General features: G+C 46.9%; 1 protein-coding gene across 3 annotated transcripts in view; it reads right to left on the bottom strand.

Annotated features, from left to right (window-relative positions):
* Positions 1-21618, bottom strand: part of pik3r3b (phosphoinositide-3-kinase, regulatory subunit 3b (gamma)) — a 186057-nt gene that overhangs the window by 98240 nt on the left and 66199 nt on the right. For all 3 annotated transcript variants that reach the window (XM_037114384.1, XM_037114382.1, XM_037114383.1), the window contains exon 6: positions 9102-9233. In XM_037114384.1, coding sequence (XP_036970279.1) covers positions 9102-9233 — 132 coding nt within the window. The remainder of the gene's footprint in view (positions 1-9101; positions 9234-21618) is intronic.

Below are 21618 nucleotides of genomic sequence, written 5' to 3'. Positions count from 1 at the left end.
TGTGATGAGAGAAACGTAGAAAATTCAACCTAAACAAACGTAAAGTTGCGACATAACGAAACGTCCAGTTTAAATGTTGAGTTTTTATTCATTCACTCTGCAGTTTAGAGAAAAACAAATTCACATCCTGTAATCCCACACAGCATTTTGTTTCCTGTGAAATTAGAAATTTACTGTGAATTATTCTCACAAAGTTTATAATCAATGATTGAACTAAAAGACAGGATGAGTGTGGAAAAAGTTAGTGGTGAAGATCAGCTGTGCAGATTTTGAACCAACAGTTTCTCCTTCTGGATCCAAACATCCCGTTACATGGAGATCAACTAAAGTAAACCTGCTGCATCAGTAAATGTCCAGTAATCAGAGAGAGACTGAGGTGTGTCCACCTGTACGTCTCAGCTCCTGGTGAACATCCAGTCAGACGCCCTGGATGCTGCATGCAGATCACATATGCACATCAAAAGACACAGAAGGGAACACGGAGCAGACGATCCCGCTGCGCTGCACCTCCATCCACATCCATCCGAGCATGTAGCCAACCGCTAGCCGGCTTTGAGGAGATCTATGGCCTTGGCAGGACATCAGTGATTTGAATTCAGACCCAGCTGCTGGCCAGCTAGCCTGACAGACGCTATGGAGAAAATCACAGGGGTTTGGTGCACGAATGCTTGTAAAACCGACACAGCGGGAGGCGGCGCAGGGGATAATACAACTCCTTTTTTGTATTAGCCGGGGTTCAGACAATGGGCCGTGTTTGAAGAGGACCAGACGTATTGACGAGCGCGCTCACCACAGGCTCCTTTACCACTGCAAACAAGCTGCACACAAGAAAACATCTGTGCCGGAGCCGGCTGTGAGCCGGGTTTATGACGGGGGGAGCTCAGTGGGAGAGCTCAGATCTGCCACTGAACACCAGAATGATCAGGTCCATTTATCTCCGTCTGAATCTGTGCGTCTGTGTTCAGCTCCATGTTTAATGCTGCCAGTCTGAGCTCATCATGAAGTTTGTCCTTGGAAGAGAATGAACAGTAAAAATAATGTCACAGTTTCCTAAAACTAATTACTAATTAAGTGGAGCTGTGATGTTATGAAGTAATTAAAACACCAACACAACAACTCGTTCAGTCACAGGAACAGTTTTTCTTTTCAGAAGATGTTTTCACCTCCTTCTCCGCGAAAACACTGTCGTCCATGTTGTCACAGTTGCCAGGCAACAACTTAAGTTACTGCTCGACGCACAACTGGATCACATCTCGCTGTACAACTTTGATTTGACTGTTTTGTGTGACTGCTCTGCTCAGTGAAATGTTTCTGCTGCTCTGGGTTCATTAATAAAACTCATTCTTGGCTCAGCAGCGACAAAAGTTTCTCTCCATAAAATCAGAGTGACGTTGTTGCTCAACATTTTGTTATTCTGCTTCACAGTAAAAGCCGTTAAATAACCAAGCAACAGGCGACTCTTATTGTGAAGGCTGTACAGGCAATGAAATGTGTTTATTATTGAATTATTGAACTTCATTCATCCCACAAGCAGGAAGATGCAGAGTGCACAGGTGTGTCTGAGGTGCAGGTGCAAACCACGAGATCATCAGGATACGATATCACGTCCATTCTTCAGACAACGACACGATATTTGCAGATATCACAAAATCTGCCGCGATACGATTTCAATTCGATTTGAAAGGAAATATTATTGTATAAATAGCTCCAGACATTTGAATGGAAAACAATCTGTTGTATTGAATCAAAACAAAGAAAGAGACGCTCATGGTCAGAAACACTGACGTGTGGCGTATCTGAACGCTTTTCATTCTGGATCACTGATCACTGAATCGATATATCGATCCTGATCGCTACACCACCGGTAAAGATCTGGTGTAAAATAATTAAACTTAGATTTAGGTAGCATCGGTATTATGTGCGTGATGTAATCGTAAAAGCAGAAATCAGTGAAGCTCACAGGACGGCAGCTCAGACAGACGTGTGAGTTGAAGTGAACACTTCTGTCTCTGCAGTCGCAGTTCATAAAGACGCTGCTGATAATAATCCGAACACAGAGCGGACTGAGCCTCAGCCGACACGAGAGCAGAACGTATCGAGTGATTTGTGCGATGCGGCGCTCTACATGTGTACATGTTATATCAGAACGCTGATACGTATTGATCGATCGTGGGAGGTATTAGTGTATTTGGCCTTCTGCGCAGGAACTAAAGTTTTCACATCGATCCCAATAACACAGAGTGCCGACAGAGAGCCGGACGGACCGACACGACGGCTGACTGCAGATCTGACAGCCGGCTGATTGGACAGATGATGAAGTGGCTGTAAAAAGGCTCCATGTTCTCACAGATCTGGAGACACGAGCTCAGAAAACTTCGCTCACCATCACAGATGACATTCATAATAACACACACGTCTGAAACACAAAGAAATGAGAAAATATCTGTTAATGTTTACTGTGTTTCCCAGCAGCACGATGTCTTCCTGGATCAAATGTCTCAGCAGACTGCAGCTAAAATACGGAACAAGATGATTTCCCTCGTGAATGTGTGTAAAATATAAACGTACGAGCTCCATGCATCTGCATCTGTATCTGTTCCGACGTGTTTCTCTGCTGGGAGCTGCTGTCCACAGGTCAGAGGTCAGAAGACGGACAGAGAGGAGACGTCACAAGGTTCAGAGGGGAAAACTTCAGGTTTGGAGCGGCTCGGTTTAACAACCATTAGCGTGTTTACGCAGCGTGAGCGTCTGAAGCATTTACAATGTGGGCGGAACGACGTGACGACGGTCAGGAGGCCGCAGCCTGAAACACTTCTCACAGAGGAGATGTTTCATTTTTTTGTACTTTTGTGGTTTGATACTTTTATCAAGCGTGAAGAAAATGATCAGTATGTTTTCAGCTTCCTGGCTCAGACTCCGTATCTACACGTTTGGTTTTTTTGCTAAAATACACAAGTGCCAATATTTAAAATAGCAAATAAATTAAAATCCAGCACCACAACTTCTCGTGAAATGTCTAAATTAATCACCAACAATAACTTGGAGGGGTCGATGAGTTCTGCTGTTTCACTCTGTACATTTCAGAGCGTCACACAGTTTCCTGTCACAGTGAAAAGACTCAGATGATAAAAACCATCAGAGCTTTTACATCCACCTTCGCTTTGTGTAGCTCGCTGGTTCCTTCTTCAGCACCTGACGGTCACAACGCTCCCCAAAGTTTTGTTGGAAATCAAACGTGTTGGTGACGGCGGAACAAATCCTTGAGCAGCTTCTTTGTCCAAACCAGCTTTTGAGTTTTTCATCCTGTTTTACTTTATTCAGTTCAGTTCTACTTTATTCATTCAACACTCCAACATCATTTCTGCTTCTTTTCTCTCTTTCTCTTCACCTGCGGAGAGATGAGGAATAGATTCATAAAATATTGTATTGAACTATTCTGTGTCTCTGTTATATTCTGGTCTTTGAGAGATTTTTAAAACCAGCCTTGAGCTCCAGGATTGTAAAAGAAGAGGAACAACTGATGCAGACGGTGAACGAGGTGACGTTATCTGACACGAAGAACATCTCATGGCTTTGGATGGAAAAAACTTTACCCACAAAAGAGTTTATTATATTGTATTTCAAGTATAACAAATATAGTATTTACACAGAAGTATTCACTTAAAATGTTGAAACTCTGATATTTTAGTAGCGTGGGACAACCAGGGCAGATCAGAGACACCTGAGGTGTGTGTGTGTGTGTGTGTGTGTGTGTGTGTGTGTGTGTGTGTGTGTGTGTGTGTGTGTGTGTGTGTGTGTGTGTGTGTGTGTGTGTGTGTGTTAGGTGGGCAGGTGGGCGGTGATGGATGGCTGACAATCTGCTGCAGTCTGATGGGGTCATGGAAGTCACCTCTCTCTGTCTGACCACTGCCGATCATAGACGATCACTGCTCACACACACACACACACACACACACACACACACACACACACACACACACAGTCCTTGTTATTATAGATTGTGTTTGACCCTGCTGGTCAATAGAGGTCAAGGCTGGAGAGGGAACTTGGCCCCGTCCATCTGGCCCCCGTGACTGGACGACTGGACAGTGGGGGTTGAAACCATCGTCGTCACTCGGCTGTTTTAACACAATAAGAAAAAAATACTCGTCTTTCATCAGCTTCTTATCTCAGACAGGAAGTCTTAAGATGAAGAACTTGTCTTCTCTCCCTGACGGAAACTTAAAAGGGTCTCAGCAGTCACAGGAACGAACACGTCATGTGGTCTGTCGTCTCTGTGTTGGAGCGACAGTCGTACGAACGCTGACGACATCCAGTCTTGTTCCTCTGGACGTGAAATCCACCCGGAGAACGATGTCTGCCAAATGAGTTCAAATTAATTGCATTACAATAATTCCATTAGATGCTCAATAGCAGATCCAATCAGACGACCACAGGAATTAGGTCAGTCGTTACATTAAACCGTCTTAAGTTACAGGAACATCCTGTTAAAATAATTGACTTAAAATGGTCCAATTTCAAGTGCCGGTTCTCCAAACTGTCCAGGAGGAACGGAGCTCTGTGATTGGCCAGCAGCACTATGACTCAGGATTCATTTCAGGTGTGAAACTGAGGAATCACAAAGCGATGGAGACATTTTAAAGGACGAGGAGAAATGAAAATAAAGATTAGCAGCCGTGCTGGAGGTTGAAGAGACTGTGGTGTTGGTTTGTTGGTCGTCAGTGTGTCCGGTGTCTAAATGATATCGGGCCAAAACCTCAGCAGTTCTGGATGGATCTCCATGATCTCCCTTTGAACCAGGACACTCCTCCATCAGCCTGAGATGTACTTCATCTTTAATGCTAATCAGCAAACGTTAGCACATTTTGTCTGTTCATTGTTGATGTTTCTGTCTTTGTTGTGCTGAGGGAGTTTTATTTTGAAAACTGAGCGGAAGCTGGGAACGACGAGCATCATCTAGCACGGTCACGATCGCGCCTGGCTGCCGCGTCGTGGCCAGAAGGTGACGCAGATGTGACCAGTGGAATCTGGTAGTTAAGACTGGTAACAATGACCACAGAGCGGCGAGATCACACTGAGATTCTTGGTTACAGGCGTGGTCGCTTCAAAAAAGCCTTGGAAAAGCCCGTCAGGCAAAACATCCCGGTGGACACAGCCGGGCAATCAAATGAAATCAGAGGAAACAGCAGAGCAACGCTGCGCCTCCAGCAGAAACTTGGCAAGACTTTAACCTTTAAAAACCACGAGGAGAACTGTGAGGACACACCGAGCCGCCGGCAGCCAACGGCTTAACTGTCCATACTTTCTGGATCGACCTCTTCGTCATGTTGTCTTGTGCAGAATGCAGCTACAGACGATCTGAGGAGCCAAATTCTGGTCGAGTGCACAAACATTTTGTACTTCTGGACTTGTAGAATTACCAAAAATCAAAAACAGGCAAATTACATTTGGAATAACACAAGGAGCAATAACACAGAAAATGTGAGTTAATCAGATTGATGGCTGGATCCCATCAAACACGCGGGCCGGTCCTGCGTCTCGTGACCTGCTGCGTCAGCGTCTTCCTGCTGAGGCTCCAGATGGACAGTGGTCAGTCACACTCGGCCAGCTGGCCTTCATCCTCGCAGACGACGACCTCGCTGAGACCATTAGGGTTAACTAACTCTCGCAAAACTAATGAATGAGAAAAGACAGGGAGAGGATAAAAAAAGGCATGAGGCGGGGGAGGGGAGGAGGAGCAATGGATGAAAAAGACAGAGGGCAGAGGGGAGGAAGTGAGGAAGACCTCAGATTCAATTATTAAGATTAGTGACTCAGCCAGCAAACACAGACGGAGGACGAGAGACGAGAACTGTGACTCTCAAATTCAGAAAACACAAGTATGTTAAGACTCGTCATCGTCACTGTGGCTCATGTGACGGCGTCTCCATCCTCACGTCTCTCTGAAGAGAAAGCTGGGAGTGATAAAAAGCGGAGAAATGGCACCGCCCTCGTAACAAGAGGCTGTTGTGGTCAGGATGTTGCAGGAACAGATGAGAGGAGGATTACAAGAGGATTACATCCATCTGATGACAGCAAATGTAACTATTCTGTTACGGAAAAAACCCAACAGGACGAGATTCCTCCTGAAAAAGACACTGATTGGACTCATGTGAGCGTGAAGAGGAGTTTCACCGTGTGATGACGCACCACAGCTACATTTTTATATTCAAAGTCAGTTTCCTAAGTCACTTTTTGATGCCAGATTTCACATTCAAATAGGGATTTAACTTTTTGTTTCCCACCTTTAAAGACTGAATGATCTAAAGGAGAATTTTTATATTTGTTGAGGCAGCTGAGCAGAATCAGTGTGAGGAGGGAGGGAGGGATGGATGGAGGGAGGGAGGGAGGGATGGAAGGAGGGATGGATGGAGGGATGGAGGGAGGGAGGGATGGATGGAGGGATGGAGGGAGGGATGGAAGGAGGGAGGGAGGGAGGGAGGGATGAGGGAGGGATGGAGGGATGGAGGGAGGGATGGAGGGATGGAGGGATGAGGGAGGGATGGAAGGAGGGATGGAGGGAGGGAGGGATGGAGGGATGGAGGGAGGGAGGGATGAGGGTTGAGGGTTGAAGGTATTTTGAAATCCCTTCCACCTTTATTTCTAACAGATTATGGGAATTTCCCACAATGAGCTGCTGCCTGGAAAAGCAAGCGCAGACGAAACACGTGAGAGGATGACTCGTCTCCCAGAGAGCGAGACAGCCAGAGGACAGGTAGCAAAATAAAAAGGAATGAAGGGGATTTTAAGTGTTACAACATCCACAGAGCTCAGGGATCAGACTCGGGCAGGACAGACACAAATCGTCTTTATATGAGGCACATTTAACTGATGCCATCCATATGGATTTAATAACTAAAGACTGAGACCACTGAGCTGAGACTGATTCCTCTCAATATGGTAGACGAGGCTCTGAATCGATGAACTTTACCTTGAAAATAAACTGGATATTTTAATTTAGAAAGAAAACAGTGAGCTGGAGTTACTCGAGGCTCGAGACAGACGTTCAGCACTCCGTGACCGTGAACAATGCGGTTGGTCCTCGCCAACAAAAACCACGAAGGAGAGGAGATCAGGAGGCATCAGGGGAGAACATGGTGACAGCAAGACGGATCAACAACAAGAGAAAATATCAGGTTCCCTCCATCTCGTCCTCTGGAGCGAGCACAGTCGCTGTGTCCAGTAAACAAGTGATTTAAAGACGTCACCTCTGGATTCAGTTTGACCATTTTTGTGTCCAGTGACACCAACATGTCAGTCGGTGTCACAGAAACGACCAGAAGAAGTTCTCGTTCATTAAACATGTCGTGACTCTGAACGCTGTGAGACGGTTTTAGTTCAGCTTGAGGCTCTGAAACTACTAAAGTTTACTAAACGATCAGAGTTTAAATCAGTCGTGAGTTCACATAAGAAACAAGCGATTTAAGTTAAACACTTTGAGTTTGGGATGTCAGGTCAGTGGACAGGAGGAAAACACTGAGTCATGGTGTTTAACACTGGGAGCTGGAACATGTGGTAGTGTTTTATTTTAACCAATTATTATTTGATGCTTCTTTTCTTCCTCTGCTTCTACGGACCAGCCGCCCCTGCTGGACGTCCTGTTTGACCGACCCGACCAGACGTCTCCGGCTCCTCACACAACACGAGACGTATATATAAGAATATGTGCAGCTATATGCTCAGAGAGGAATATTTCAGCTCAGGCATCTCTCATTATTACTGCGTGACTTGTCCTCACAGTTCAGCTGAATTGTTTTATAATAGCTCTAATTTCACAGAAGGAATCACTGGACGATCCGTCCCTAAATAACAAGTTCAGTTTCAGCGGGCTTGACCTCAGACAACCTGCACAAAATACCTGCTGCATCCTTTTAAAGTGGTTTATCCCAACTTAAAATGTTTCCATGAATAAGTAAAATAAAAAAGGGCTGTCACTTAACAGGGCGAGCACCAGGAGAGGCAGCGAGAGAGAGAGGAAAGCACTTACATAATTGAGGGGGTTTTCAGATGGAGATCATGTCGGGGAGCTTAGCCCAGTAATATTTTGGGAGAAAAAGCTGCAGGGAACTTCCTGCGAGCTCAGACGATGCCTCCGCCCCGACCGACACACACAACACACACTTGTCCGTCTGTACGTCCGTCTGATCGCCTCTGACTCGCTTTTCTTTCCACACAGCAGCACGCCACCGAGCCGAGCACGAAACAGCCAATGTCAAGGAAGGGTTCATCAAAAATAGATAGGAGTGAGAGTCCTTAAAAGCAGGAGGGAGCAGGTCCTGCTGGGCGAGGTGGGCGGCAGGTGAAAGGGTGAACAAACAGGTCAGCTGTGCAGAAAACGAAGAGGAGGAGGGAGAAGCTGGCAGCGATGCGTCTCAGCTCCCAGTTTGGTTTTATATAATCCACAGCTGTCGGGAGATTAGAGGAAGTTTGATGCTGACGAGAGGGAACAGCCTCGTCGTCTTTACATCCAGATATGGCAGGAATCTGTCAGGTGTGACGAGTGTCGGCACTCATGCCAAGTGACAGTGAGGCAACAAAAAAAAGAGACCCAGCCTGAGCTCAGATTGAGCTCCAGATCTGAAGCCTGCAGTGCGTGAGAATGTGGAGCAGATGACTGAGGATGCAGCTGGAGGCCTGAACTCACACCAGCCGTGGAAATGCTGCTTACAGCTACACGAGAACCAACAACCTGAGACTTTATCTGGGTCAGAGTCGTGTTCGGCTTCACAAAAGTTTCCCAAAACTTGTTTTGAATTCATGATCACTTCCCAGTGTAGAAAGAAGCACAGGTTCATTCAAATAATGACAAACAGTGAAACATCGTGATGGAGGATGATCTTTGAGCTGGTTTAATAAAACAACAACAAACACACGACAACTTTCTGAACTACGGACGATGACATCACTCAGCGGGCCGATTCAAAGGAGGAAGATGGATTTGCAGGATCATTTATTTCCAGTCCTGATTGCTCTGAACATCCACAGATCATCATTTTATCAGTTTTGTTCACTGACACGTTAACACATTCAGTCAGGGCTGACATCAGCGCACCACACTGTACCTTGAGCAGTGTAGACCAGCTCGCTGTAGACTGTGGCGGGGATGATCGGGGCGGGCCGATCCTGCAGGAAACCTCTGAGAGCATCAGTCAGAGGAACCACATCGTACTGATCCAGATCCGCTGAGAAGGGATCTGAAACGACAAAAGACAGATGGGAAGAGAGGTGAGAAGAGGTTTGTCTATATGTCAGGTGTGTGTTACATATTCATGTTGTGCTCTGTTCTGAAGCCTGGTTTGTGTGAGATGGTGTCCTGACTGGATCAGAACCACGCTGACACGTCGTGGTACCAACTCAAGACAGCCCACGTCTCAAAGTACACACTGCTTCATCATCTATTTTACTCTATATAATGTATGAAAATGAACATCATGCTGCGCTGAAGAAGACCTGAAACTAGAGGTTGAGACCATAAACATACCAAATTCAGCCAATATTGGACCATGACCCTGCAGCTACAATGGAAGCACCGTGTTTCTGGGGACACCACAGCTTGTTTTCAGGCGTGGCACTGAGACGGATCCAGGAGAGCTAGCAGCTGCTCGCTGGTTTCTGTTGGCGCCGTTAACGAACACAGTCACGCCAGTGTCAGCGTGTGCGTTGTTGAAAACAGTCCACGTGGAAGGTGGAGGTGGGGAGTGAACAGTCTACATCTGGTCGGTCAGACTCGGGCAGCGTGTCACTTCTCACGGTCGGATGTTTCTGGGAAAGAGGGGATGCTGTCGCTCAGCAACAGATAAAAAAGATGCTGAGATGTTGAACTCACGCATCCATCCGTCCGTAGACAAAACAACAGATAGCGAGTCTGCGAGTGTCTGCGTGAGCGCTCCAGCAGACTAGCAGAGGACGTTCGTCCTGTCCTCCATCTTTCACCTCAACCTTCCCTCCATGTGTCCTTCTCCACCTCGACCATAAGATTCACCTCCTCCTCTTCCTCCTTGACCTTCCTTCTGTTATCTCTAATCTTCCTACAGCAGCTCTGTTTGCTCCTCTTTCTCTTCCTTTTCTTTCCCCCCATCCTCCACCTCCAGGCTCCGCCTCAGCACCACATGCACCACGAACCCCTCTGGAGTCAAAACGGCTGTTAAATCCTATTGATCTGGCCTTCTGACTAATGCCTGAATAAACTTACCCAATCACCACAGGCCAGTAAACCACCAGGCCATTAATATCAATGGATGACCTCTTCACACCAGGCTGTGTTATCATGCAGTGATTCGTCGGGGGATTCGATCCTCCCGACACCCAGACGGAGTAAATTCAGTGTTGTCATGGGACCCAGGTCCCCGAAAAGATATTAATACACTTTTTCTGTGTGTGTGTGTGTGTGTGTGTGTGTGTGTGTGTGTGTGTGTGTGTGTGTGTGTGTGTTTATTAGAGCGTAAAACAATCTGATTCCTGAAGAGCGGATGGTAATTTGATCATTTGAGAGAGCTTTTTTTCTTTATTGTCATTATTAGTTTGGGGCTTTGTGCTGCTGGTATCAACGACAGTGGTGATGGTTTTAGATATTAGTTTGCACTTCTGGCACAAACGATTCTGCCGATACGGACTAATTATGAAGCTCGCTGCGATTTCCACTGGGGAGCTTCTCTCTCTCTACCTCGCTGAGTTTGGATGAGTCTGTAAAATCAATCTTCAACAGCTGCCTAACATCCAGAAGGGGCCGACTCTGAGATGGAAGCTGAAACTTTTAAAGTAAACTCATCAGCAAACGAGTGTGTTAACCTTGAACCGCCGGCTCTCGTTTACGTCCTGTGAGAGCAGGTCGAGCTTCTTCACGTTGGTCGTTGAGTTAGTCTGCAGGCACTTTTACCAAGCAGGGCTCCGTTTCAGACAATCAGGCAACATAAAGGTCTGAGAACCAACAGAGCAGATAGTGTGTATATGAACATGAGTGACTTCAGAGGGCAGCAGCAGGCAGCAGCGACAGCGACGGCCTGTTCAGGACACATTTTGCTGAGACATGTCTGTCGTTCCCACGCCAGCAGCAAAATGGCACGATTGTTCTGAAGGAACGCACGCGATTACTTTGAAGTCACTGGGTTCATTATTCAGCTGCGAGGGAATCGGACGCACAGAATCTGGCACGAATAAATACCATCGCACAAGAAGTTGCTGTCGGCTCTCCACAGAACATCAGGGAGAGAACCATTTTTGATTCATGTTTTTTGCTTCTTCGTGCAAAAAACAACAGCGGCTGTGTCTTCGTGTCAGACACCAAGAAAACTGATGTCTGGGATCCGAAACCACCGGATTAATTGGTGGTTTATTTAACTTGAGTCTGTCTGGGTCCCCGCTGGCATTGATCCACGCCTCTCCTGCTGCCCAGTCGTTACATCAGAGGTGAATGTGAGCGACCCAGATGACCTTCTGGTCGGCGCCCGGCCAGGTAGAGACGGGCCGCGTGACTTAGAATCAAAAGGGAAAGAGCGGAAACGTTACTGCAGCGGGACGAGAACGAGCTGGTGTGCTGCTAATACAGCCAGAGCCTCAGGTGACACAAGAAGATGGATGTCCAACTCTGCCCCTGTTGATGTACGCATCTTAAAAACGATGTAAAAACTGAAGTCAGATCAGTTATCAGAGGTCTGGCTGCAGGGTGAGAGAGGTGAGAAGGCTGAAGTCAGCAGGGCGACTTTAATCACACCTAATGAAACAGAGTTGTGTTCTGGGACCGGAGCCAGTGCAGCATCATCACACTGCTCGCTGAGGGATCGGGAGCGAGAAATCCCCAGATCAATGCAATCCCCTCACACGCCTCCTCCCTCCACACAACGTTTTCATTCTCCGGCTCGCTCTCGTTTCCTCTGCAGCCTCCCGGAAGACGAACGCTTCCCTCGCTGCATTTCTCCCCTGTGATGTCACGTCACCCTGTTTTTTTTTTAAACGTGATCCTAAAAGGTGCGATATAGATCCCTGAAGACGGATGCCTGCACGCACACTCATATCCAAATAGGTCGTTATTGATTATCACTTCATGTTCCTGTCCGGGTCGTGATGCATCGACGGCTTCAGGATCATTTCTTCTGATCGTCCTCCCACAGGAGCAGCTTCAGCTGTCGATCCGTCTCCGGCTTTCCCCTCAATCATGACTTCTCCCTGAACCGGCTCTCATCTGCTTTTTCTTCTGTTTGTTTGTTTACACCTCACACACACACACACACACACACACACACACACACACACACACACACTTGATCCATCAGTCGGCTAATCAAGGCTTTGTCTGACACCGGCTGCGGATCAGTGGACAGACGGGCAGATGAATGAATGAATGGATTGAAGCCGGGTCAATAGTCGAGAGCAGAGTCCAGTTATTGGATTGCTGCAGCCAACACGGGATCCATTCGGCAGCAGCGGCTGATTGGCCGTGATGAGACCGGATCGAGTGTTGGAGGTCAAGGGAAGTCATTTTTTATTGAGGTTCTTGTCATCAGGTAAAAACTGTCGGACCTTAACAACGAGCACGCGGGGCAGAAGTTTCACTCCAAGTTGATCAAGGCTGTCGAATCAGAGACGGGCTCGGTTCTGTCGGCTGACAGAAACTCAACAGGAAGACACACGAGATGTGTTTGATTCAGGTCAGGGCAGCGAGGAAACACGGAGTCTGTTATCAGAGTCAGGTACAGCAGACCTGCAGAGGTCCTATCAGACCCGAGGACGGACCCGTCTCTCCTGAACTAAAGAACCCTGGTGCTGCACGCCGTCCAAGGCCGTAACATCCAGAACCGATACGGGAGAAAGACGCACTCTGGCTGAACTTGAACTTAAGCTGAAGGAAATTTGACGGACAAAATCAATCCGCTGTTCGTACACAACGACTGCAATATGGTGTAATCAGATAGAGCTGCACTAATGTAATACACAAACCCCAGTGTTCATCTGTGTGCACTGTGTGTGTCTGTGTGCGTGTGTGTGTGTGCAGCAGCATTCCAGTAAGAATCTCGTTACACTACAGAAGCTGTGTGATCGTCTGCTCTCGTCTGTGTTACAACGCTGCGATTCAGTCCAACCGGCGATCTGAAGACGACAGACTGATATCCAGCAGATTCCTGGAAAAAAAAAAGTTGGTCCCAGCTAATCCAATCCAATCCAATCGCATTGATTACTGAACCACAGCAGAGAGAGTTAGAGACGCTTGAAGGCAGAATTTCATGTCGAGCAAAGAATTAGAGCACAAAAGAGATTTTTCTTCACGTTTAAGAGGAGAGCCGTCCGACAACAGAGGGGCTGCTGGGAAGTTTACTCAGACTCACATCGCCATGGCAGCAACCAGCATTTACACTGAAATACTGACTTTATGTATTTCATTACTGATATTACACACAGGATTTCCAGAGATCAACGCAGTGTTTCCATCATGTTAGTGTGATACGTTAAACTGAGGCTTCAGCTAAGTTTCTGTGTTTCTGACAACAACACCGCGCTGTGTATTTCCACTAAATGAATCAATCTTCATCTTCGGTCTCACACGCTGACAGACCTCCTCCTGACGGTCGACCTCCTCCTGACGGTCGACCTCCTCCTGAGGGTCGACCTCCTCCTGACGGTCGACCTCCTCCTGACGGTCGACCTCCTCCTGAGGGTCGACCTCCTCCTGACGGTCGACCTCCTCCTGACGGTCGACCTCCTCCTGAAAATCCTCACAGACGAGCAGTCACACAGACAGGTCACGGCTCTGCTGATTCATGAAGAAACAGAGGAGGGTTTATACGTTGCCGTCTGATACGAGGACAGGGTCAGCTGCTGATAAGATCTGTGTGTGTGTGTGTGTGTGTGTGTGTGTGTGTGAGAGAGAGAGAGAGAGAGAGAAAGAAGAAATGTTGAAGTTAGAGAAAAATGGAGGGAGAAAAACAGTCAGATGGCTTTTGGTCATGTGACTCCAGTTTATAACAAGCAAACTTCAGTTCAGTCAAGTTCAGCACTGTACACACACACACACACACACACACACACACGCACACACACACACACACGCACACACACACAGGGCTGGATGTCAGAGGTGACAGACTGCACAGATCCACCGTCTGACACCGCTGGAGAACACTGCAGCTGACAGACGATGGAGGATCCTCGATGTGACGAAGTATCGAAACAGATGAGCAATAATCAGCTGAGCATCACACACACACACACACACACACACACACACACACACACACACACACACACACACACACACACACACACACACACACACACACACACACACAATGGATTAACCTCTGACAACACACACTGACTGTTTCCGGTGTGAGCTGAAGAGTTTCTGAGACAGCAGCAGAAGAGACGTCCTCCCTCTCTCCACCATCACAACTACACGGCACTTTAAATACATTTATAACAACTGAACAGCTGCGTCTCACCTCAGGATGACCACAGACTTTGTTGTGTACAGTTCAGAGGAGGAACTATTTCCTTCGTGTTTCACCTCGCTGAGGGCTGAAGGAAACTGATCTACTCACGAACTAGAAGATAGACAACAAAGCTAACTGAGCATGCTACATTACAGCTCAGATGAAGAAGAAGAAGAAGAAGAAGAAGAAGAAGAAGAAGAAGAAGAAGAAGAAGAAGAAGAAGTAAAGGAAAGACGTGATGAACCACAGTGAAGCTGTCGTGTACAGTGTGCTGTACCTGCTGCGTACCTGCAGGCATCAGGATCAAATTGGGGCCTGCAGCTTATTTTTGCCCCGAGGCCTCAGAGCAGCTTAATCCAGCCGTGGCCTTGATGGTGTTTAGGTCGAGGAGCTGAAGGAGCCTTGGGGAGTGAACTCCTCCTGAACTCCTCCTGAACCTCTTCTGGATTTGAAACCCATTTTTATTCCTGACTTGTTTCAGTCTGTTATCAGCGTGTGAGGAACAGAACTGACGGGAGATGATTATCTGACATCTTATCTATAATGAAAGGAGAGAAGAACGTGTATACAAGATCACAGCCACGTTTAATGCTCAGTTACTGCGTGTTTGCAGCTCTTCTGTGAGACAGAATGAATATTTAAACAGGATGGCGACTCGTTTCTTTCATTTCTGTGACCAGTTTAATGCCAATTTCAGTAAATCAGAAGTGTTTTCCACTAAAACTCACAGATAAACACAAGACGAGCTCCTCTGGATCACTGCCACCATTAAAAACATTGTAACTGTCCCGATGACATATTCCTGCTTTAAACTTTATTACACTCTTTAATGGAGCTGCGGACGCTTTGGGTTTATGTGTGTTTATGTACATACGGCCGTGTGCAGTAGCTTTTATGTGTTTTTGCTATAACAACCAGTTTTACTGTGCACTTTATGTATTAGAGCCATATTTTCTTGGGTGCTCTTCCCTTGATTCCTCAGTTAGGGAAGGTAAAATGTTCCACTTTTCATGCAGGCTGTAAGTTGCTAGGCTTATAAAGCTAAGTCTCTCCACTGGATGAAGCTAACCGTAATACTGTCAGGCATTAAAACAAGAGCAGCTGCCGATCACCTGGTACGTTTATATCAAGTTGAGCCTTTCTCAGCTTTTCCCCTGAAGTGCAGGTGAGCAGCTTTTGTCTCGACTGGGACACAAAATCAACCGTCAATCAACAGTAAAATTAAGTGATTCTAGGTTAATGCAGCAGGACGGCACAGATTTGTACAGCAGGGAGACAAAACAACGCAATGTAAACGAATGGCACAACACAGGAGGGCCGACTCCTCAGGAACGACCATCTTTGAACAGAGGAGGTGGACTGAGACATTACTGATCACCACCTATAATGTTGTACTGAGAGCTCACACGTGTCCCTCTGTAAGGAAACTCCCACCCAGAGTTTAAAAGCCTGCAGCTCCGCTCCAGTTCTTGGATGAAAGGTGAAACATCTCCAACACGTCATTTTTTAAATGTTGTACTTGCTCTCACAGATTTTATTTTGCATACCAATGTTGTATATAATGTTTATGGAATCAGGACACTCCCACACAGAGTTTAAAAGCCTGCGACTCCCCTCCGGTTAGTTAGAACAGAAGAAGCCTCCTGGATGAGAGATGAAACGTCTTCAAGTTAGCGAAACACATCCAGTTGCCTTTGATACGACACTCAGAGTTTCCATCAGACTGAGAACCTTCATCAACAAGTTCAGGAACACTTTCAACTACAAACGACTCAGCGGTGCCTCTGATTTCATTTCAATGATGTCCAGTAAGATCCTGCTGCAGGGCGGGTGTATTACTGGAACTGACCCTCCATAACTGTCTTCTTGCTTTAAATAAAGTCCGACTCTTCTCTGAACGGCACCTTGATACAGAACCGAACCAGCTGGTGACGGATTTAGTAAAGAAAAAATGGTGATGGAGGAAAAAAAGGGGGGACAGAAAAGAAAGTAAAGACAGAAACATTCATTCTTCACTGACCACAGACAGAAGTGTACAGAGTTCTGTGTGTGTGTGTGTGTGTGAGTGTGTGTGTGTGTGTGTGAGTGTGTGTGTGTGTGAGTGAACTCGCTCACCTCTCCGTCTACCCATCTGTCCTTGGCATTCTGCTCACACACACTGATATCACAACATGGACTCAGAGAGATGCAACAGGAAAACTCTCGAAACTGGCAGACGAAACAAAGAGGAGTGAAAAAAAACTGCAGCGTACTGCAGAGCGAGTTCATCCAAAGGCCGACGTTTAATAATAGGTGATAGAGAATTTGGCATTAAAGCTGGAATCAGCTGCTGTGAAGAAGAAACACTTTCTCCCACAGATCTGGTTTTCATTCGTGTGGAGTTGATACACTGAAACTTCATCCAGCTCATCTGGGAAGACGGCGCTCTGATCCGGGAGACGCTTCGTCACGTCTGAGTCGACGCAGAGCGAGAGACTTCTGTCAGAGTGTGATCCTTCAGCCGCTGAGTCAGGATTTCAGATTCATAAAAAACCATCGGACCAAAACACAAACGCTCACATCCCACCGAGCTTCATCTCAGCCACGTTACGGCCCGACTACAGCCACTCGAAATGAAACGCCTCGTACAGACTCGTGGTCTACAGCAAGAAGAAGGTAGAAATATTAACAGAATTAAAACAGATAAATACTGACACAGTTTAACTACACGACCGGGTCAACAACACGCTCTGCTCTCAAACGCTCCCAATGGGACGTGAAGCTGCGGGAGGTCGAACACAAACTCCCAGCCTTCACCTCTGTTTAGTCCCTGGTGTCTTCTGTTTGCTAGCTAGCTAACGTTACCTTGTTGTTGCTGACTTGCGTATGAAGCATTTCAGTGTTGCATCCCCCTCTGAATGCACAAAGCGCCCAAATGTAAAGCTGCACCGCTCCTCTCATATCAGTACAGACGTGTGATGCTAATGTTAGCTTATAAAGCAGCTTGTTCTCGACTTGATTCAAGGACTGTCACAGTAACACAAGAGAAATCACCACAGCTTAAGATGTCCGGTCGATCACTACCGGTGACGTGTGAGGCTCTTGACAGGTTGTCTCATTTCACCATCCACCGCAACTCTGTTCAGACGGTCGTCTGGATCAAGCCTATATGCCACAGAGAACAATCTACCTGCAGGGTAATCTCAGGTAAAGTATTTTCAAAAGCAAACTGAATTAAACGTCGGTGCAGTGAGAGAAGAAGAAGAAGTAAAAGAGAACAAAAGATGTGAAGCTGAGCGGTGTGTCTGTAACAGATGGTGAAGCCACAGGTATCACTTCAGTCGGTCATGTTACAGAGCAACATATGGCAGAGATAAGATCTGTGACAGGAAGTGAGAGAGGAGAGGAGAGGAGAGGAGAGGAGAGGAGGAGAGGAGAGGAGAGGAGAGGGGAGGAGAGGAGAGGAGAGGAGAGGAGAGGAGAGGAGGGGAGGAGAGGCGAGGAGGAGAGTAGCGTTGAGAGGAGAGGAGAGGAGATGAGAGGAGAGGAGAGGAGAGGAGAGGAGAGGGGAGGGGAGGGGAGGAGAGGGGAGGGGGAGGAGGAGAGGAGAGGAGAGGGGAGGGGAGGAGGAGAGGAGAGGAGAGGAGAGGAGAGGAGAGGAGAGGAGGAGAGGAGAGGAGAGGACAGGACAGGACAGGACAGGAGAGGAGAGGAGAGGGGAGGAGAGGAGAGGAGGCAGTAACATACAGAATACAGAGTCTCTTTGCAGACGGCGTGTCAGGATGTGTTGTCAGACGACACACTGGCGCTGTGAGAGAGATGACATCATTGATTTGGATGCTGAGTGCTTGTTCAGTGTTCAGGGAGGAGGAGGAGGAGGAGGAGGAAGAGGAGGAGGAAGAGGAGAGAATTTTCTGTGGGTGTGATGTACATTTAACCAACTTGAATGCTGCAGCCAGCAGCTCGTTTGGTGGACGTGATGTTTTCTGTTCTACCTGAGCTGACTCCTATCACACAGAGGGATAAATGTGTTGTTAGATAACTGGTTCATATTTACAGATCAGACTGTGATTTCACCACAAAGTCTCTGAGTTTTAGATTTGTGCATCAATGTGTAGTTCACACCGCAGCTGCCCTTATAAAGTAGATACAACACTGTCTTAATGTTGCTCCCTCCTGCTAACACGTCTGTCAACATCCTGCTGACATCAGTTATGTCACTTACGACACTGATATAGTTATTTTAACCATTACATGTAAAATGTTTGTCAGCAAGCTTTATTTTGAAAGTCTCCGTGGACAAAAGGGGAAGGCAGTCTGAAGCTACGGGTCACCGACCGAGCTGTCGCAGAGCTCAAGTCCAGAAATGCCTTTATAAAAGTCTCTTCACACTCCCACTTTACATGTCGAACGCTGCGCATCAAAACACAACAGTGTCAACCGTGAGAATCACTTCTGGGGACAGAGCTGCATGTTTGCTGCTGCAGCTCAACTCTACTGATGGATCAGTAAAATAAGCATACGCACACAGACGTGCAGGTGATAATCACTGATATACAGAACAAACGGCTGCTGAGAGGAAGAAGCTGACTTTCCTTCCTGATGCACAACTTGGCCTTTGTTGAAGATTCACTCATCAGTTTCAGCGGCAGACGCTCCGACACACCTCTGCAGCCACGAGCTGCTCTGTTTCCTCCTCACGTCCACCGAGCATCAGCCGGTGCTGCATCAGTGTGTGTGTGGGTGCACTTCTTCACTCCCCAGCTGACTGTAAAAACACCGGCTTCTAATAGGTTATTGACGGGCGCCAGAGAAGGATGATGACATCACCTCCGACCAATAGCAAGGGCCGGGACCGACAGACGAGAGGGGACGGAGGGACGGGGAGGATGGAGGGATGGAGATGGATGGAGAGGATGGAGAGATGGAGCAGAGGAGCGCTTTTAATTTGTGTTTTGCTGAACTCAGCGGCTCCTGTCAGCGAGGCGGGGAGGGGAGGAAAAAGGACGGTGATGAATGAGTGAATAAAAAAAGGGAGAGAAAGAGAGAGAAGATGAGAAGGGAAGAGAGAGGGAGGGAGATTGAAGAGTACATGAAGGAGGAGCAGCGGAATAAAAGATTATTTAATGGCTCCACAGCTGCAGATTGGTTGATGGGCTGTTAGCAGCGAGTGGCTAACGGATTGGCTGGGAGGACTGAACCCAGAGAGGGAAGAGGAAGAGGACGAGGAAGAGGAAGAGGTGAGAGTGGTGAAGTCTGAGAAGTTATTACAAACACACAGATGGTTATTGATTGTGTGTGTGTGTGTGTGTGTGTGTGTGTGTGAACACGTATGTGCAGCGTATGGAACAGTGTTCTGTTGGAGAAAAAGAATATTCTGCTTCAGTCGGCGCCAACGTGACTCATCGTTTCCAAAGCAGAGACTGCCCACTCTGTGCCTGACGAGCTGGCACAGTGTGTGTGTGTGTGTGTGTGTGTGTGTGTGTGTGTGTGTGTGTGTGTGTGTGTTGTCAGTATATCAATGTAAACCTCACACACATTCTAAGTGGGTCAAATGGTACAAACAGACACACACTGATACACACAAACTCCAGCAGGATGAAAATGTCCGTATGTCACATGAATCCACAGACGCCTTTGTGCTTCCACACCTGTGAGGACGCTCGCTGACATGACGCTTCACCTGACGCTTCACCTGACGCTTCATCTCAACATCACTCTGAGTTTAATCAAAAGTCCAGTCTTGACCCTTGATAACCCCGGACCCCGCCAGTACAGACACATTTCCAAAAAACGTCACCGAGCCATTTGAAATGCTTCTTACAGCGAGGGGACGGAGTGCGCTCTGTTTTCTGTCGTGTCTTTGTCTCTGTGTAGAATTAAAAGGAAATATGCTGTTTTATTCCCACTAAATTACAATATTTCCACTTTAAAATGTTTTTTTCAAAAAAATTTCCACACCATCCAAACAAAAGGTCCCTACTTCACAAATGTGTCTACACAGTCGAAAAATAAAAAACAAAAAAGTTTGCAGAAAATCCTTTTGGAATAAATGCCTTTGAATGGAATCTTTAAAAAAAAAAAATCTGATAAAACACCTTAAAATGTCCAGAAATCTTCCTCCCTAAGTGTCTTTTCAAAAGTCTCTTACGGTCTAAAAACTGTCCTCATGATTTATTATATCTTCACTTCAACAAAATCAAATTCTCCATAAGTAAACCATATCTTCCAAATGTTCCCAGATTCTGCAGAATTTCCTCTTTCCAAAACATTTTTTAAAAATATTTTCCCCTTTAAAAATAATTTCATTTTCCAAGATGTCCTTTCCGTCCAAAAAATCTCTTCACTGTCTAAATTCTGTTCACCTGCCGTACATGTCGTCACCCTCGAGGTCTGACAGTGAACCTGGTCCTCACAAAGCCAGAGGATCAGTCTCACACACACACACACACACACACACACACACACACACACACACACACACACACTCAGAGTTACTGGGCCAACACACTGAGCACTGTGTGGGCACGGCAGAACCAACCGGCTAAAAAAAAAAAAGGCTAGCTATCACCATGGCAACGTCCAGGCCGTGTACCAATCGCAGGTCAACTAGATGAGGTAATGTTCTGAGAAGCTCTCAGAGCTTGTGTGACACACACACACACACACACACTGAACGGAAAATGCTGTACGTATGCAGCAAACGAACAACACACACACACACACACACACACACACACACACACACACACACACACACACACACACACACACACACTCGGATCAATTAGTCGGGATCTGAAGCAGTGGAACGACCTGACAGCGCTTCACCTTCCTGTTACATAACAATCTTCCATAACTCACACGCAGCACAAACACAACAAAGACAGCCGAGCTCTGCTGCTGCAGAGAGGCTGAAGCTGCACCGAGATCCAATAACCATCCGTCAAACGAACCAAACCGGTTCTGATGGAGCTCGTCCCCGGATCTCACTTCTGTTTACAGGTTAACCACAGACGTTTTGTTCTTCTGTCCTGTCGGATGTGATGTTGAAGATGATGCTGCAGAATCTGTCCGGACCTGAAGATCTCCTGGTGCAGAAGTCGATCGATGGGCAGAATAAATGTTTCTTCCAGTCGGGCGGTTATTATCTGTGTCCCCTCGCTGGTGACGGGGA

This window comes from Acanthopagrus latus, chromosome 11 (assembly GCF_904848185.1).
Source record: "Acanthopagrus latus isolate v.2019 chromosome 11, fAcaLat1.1, whole genome shotgun sequence".
Taxonomy (NCBI): Eukaryota; Metazoa; Chordata; class Actinopteri; order Spariformes; family Sparidae; genus Acanthopagrus; species Acanthopagrus latus.
The sequence above is the reverse complement of the archived record's forward strand: the minus strand, read 5'-3'. Positions and strand labels throughout refer to the sequence as shown.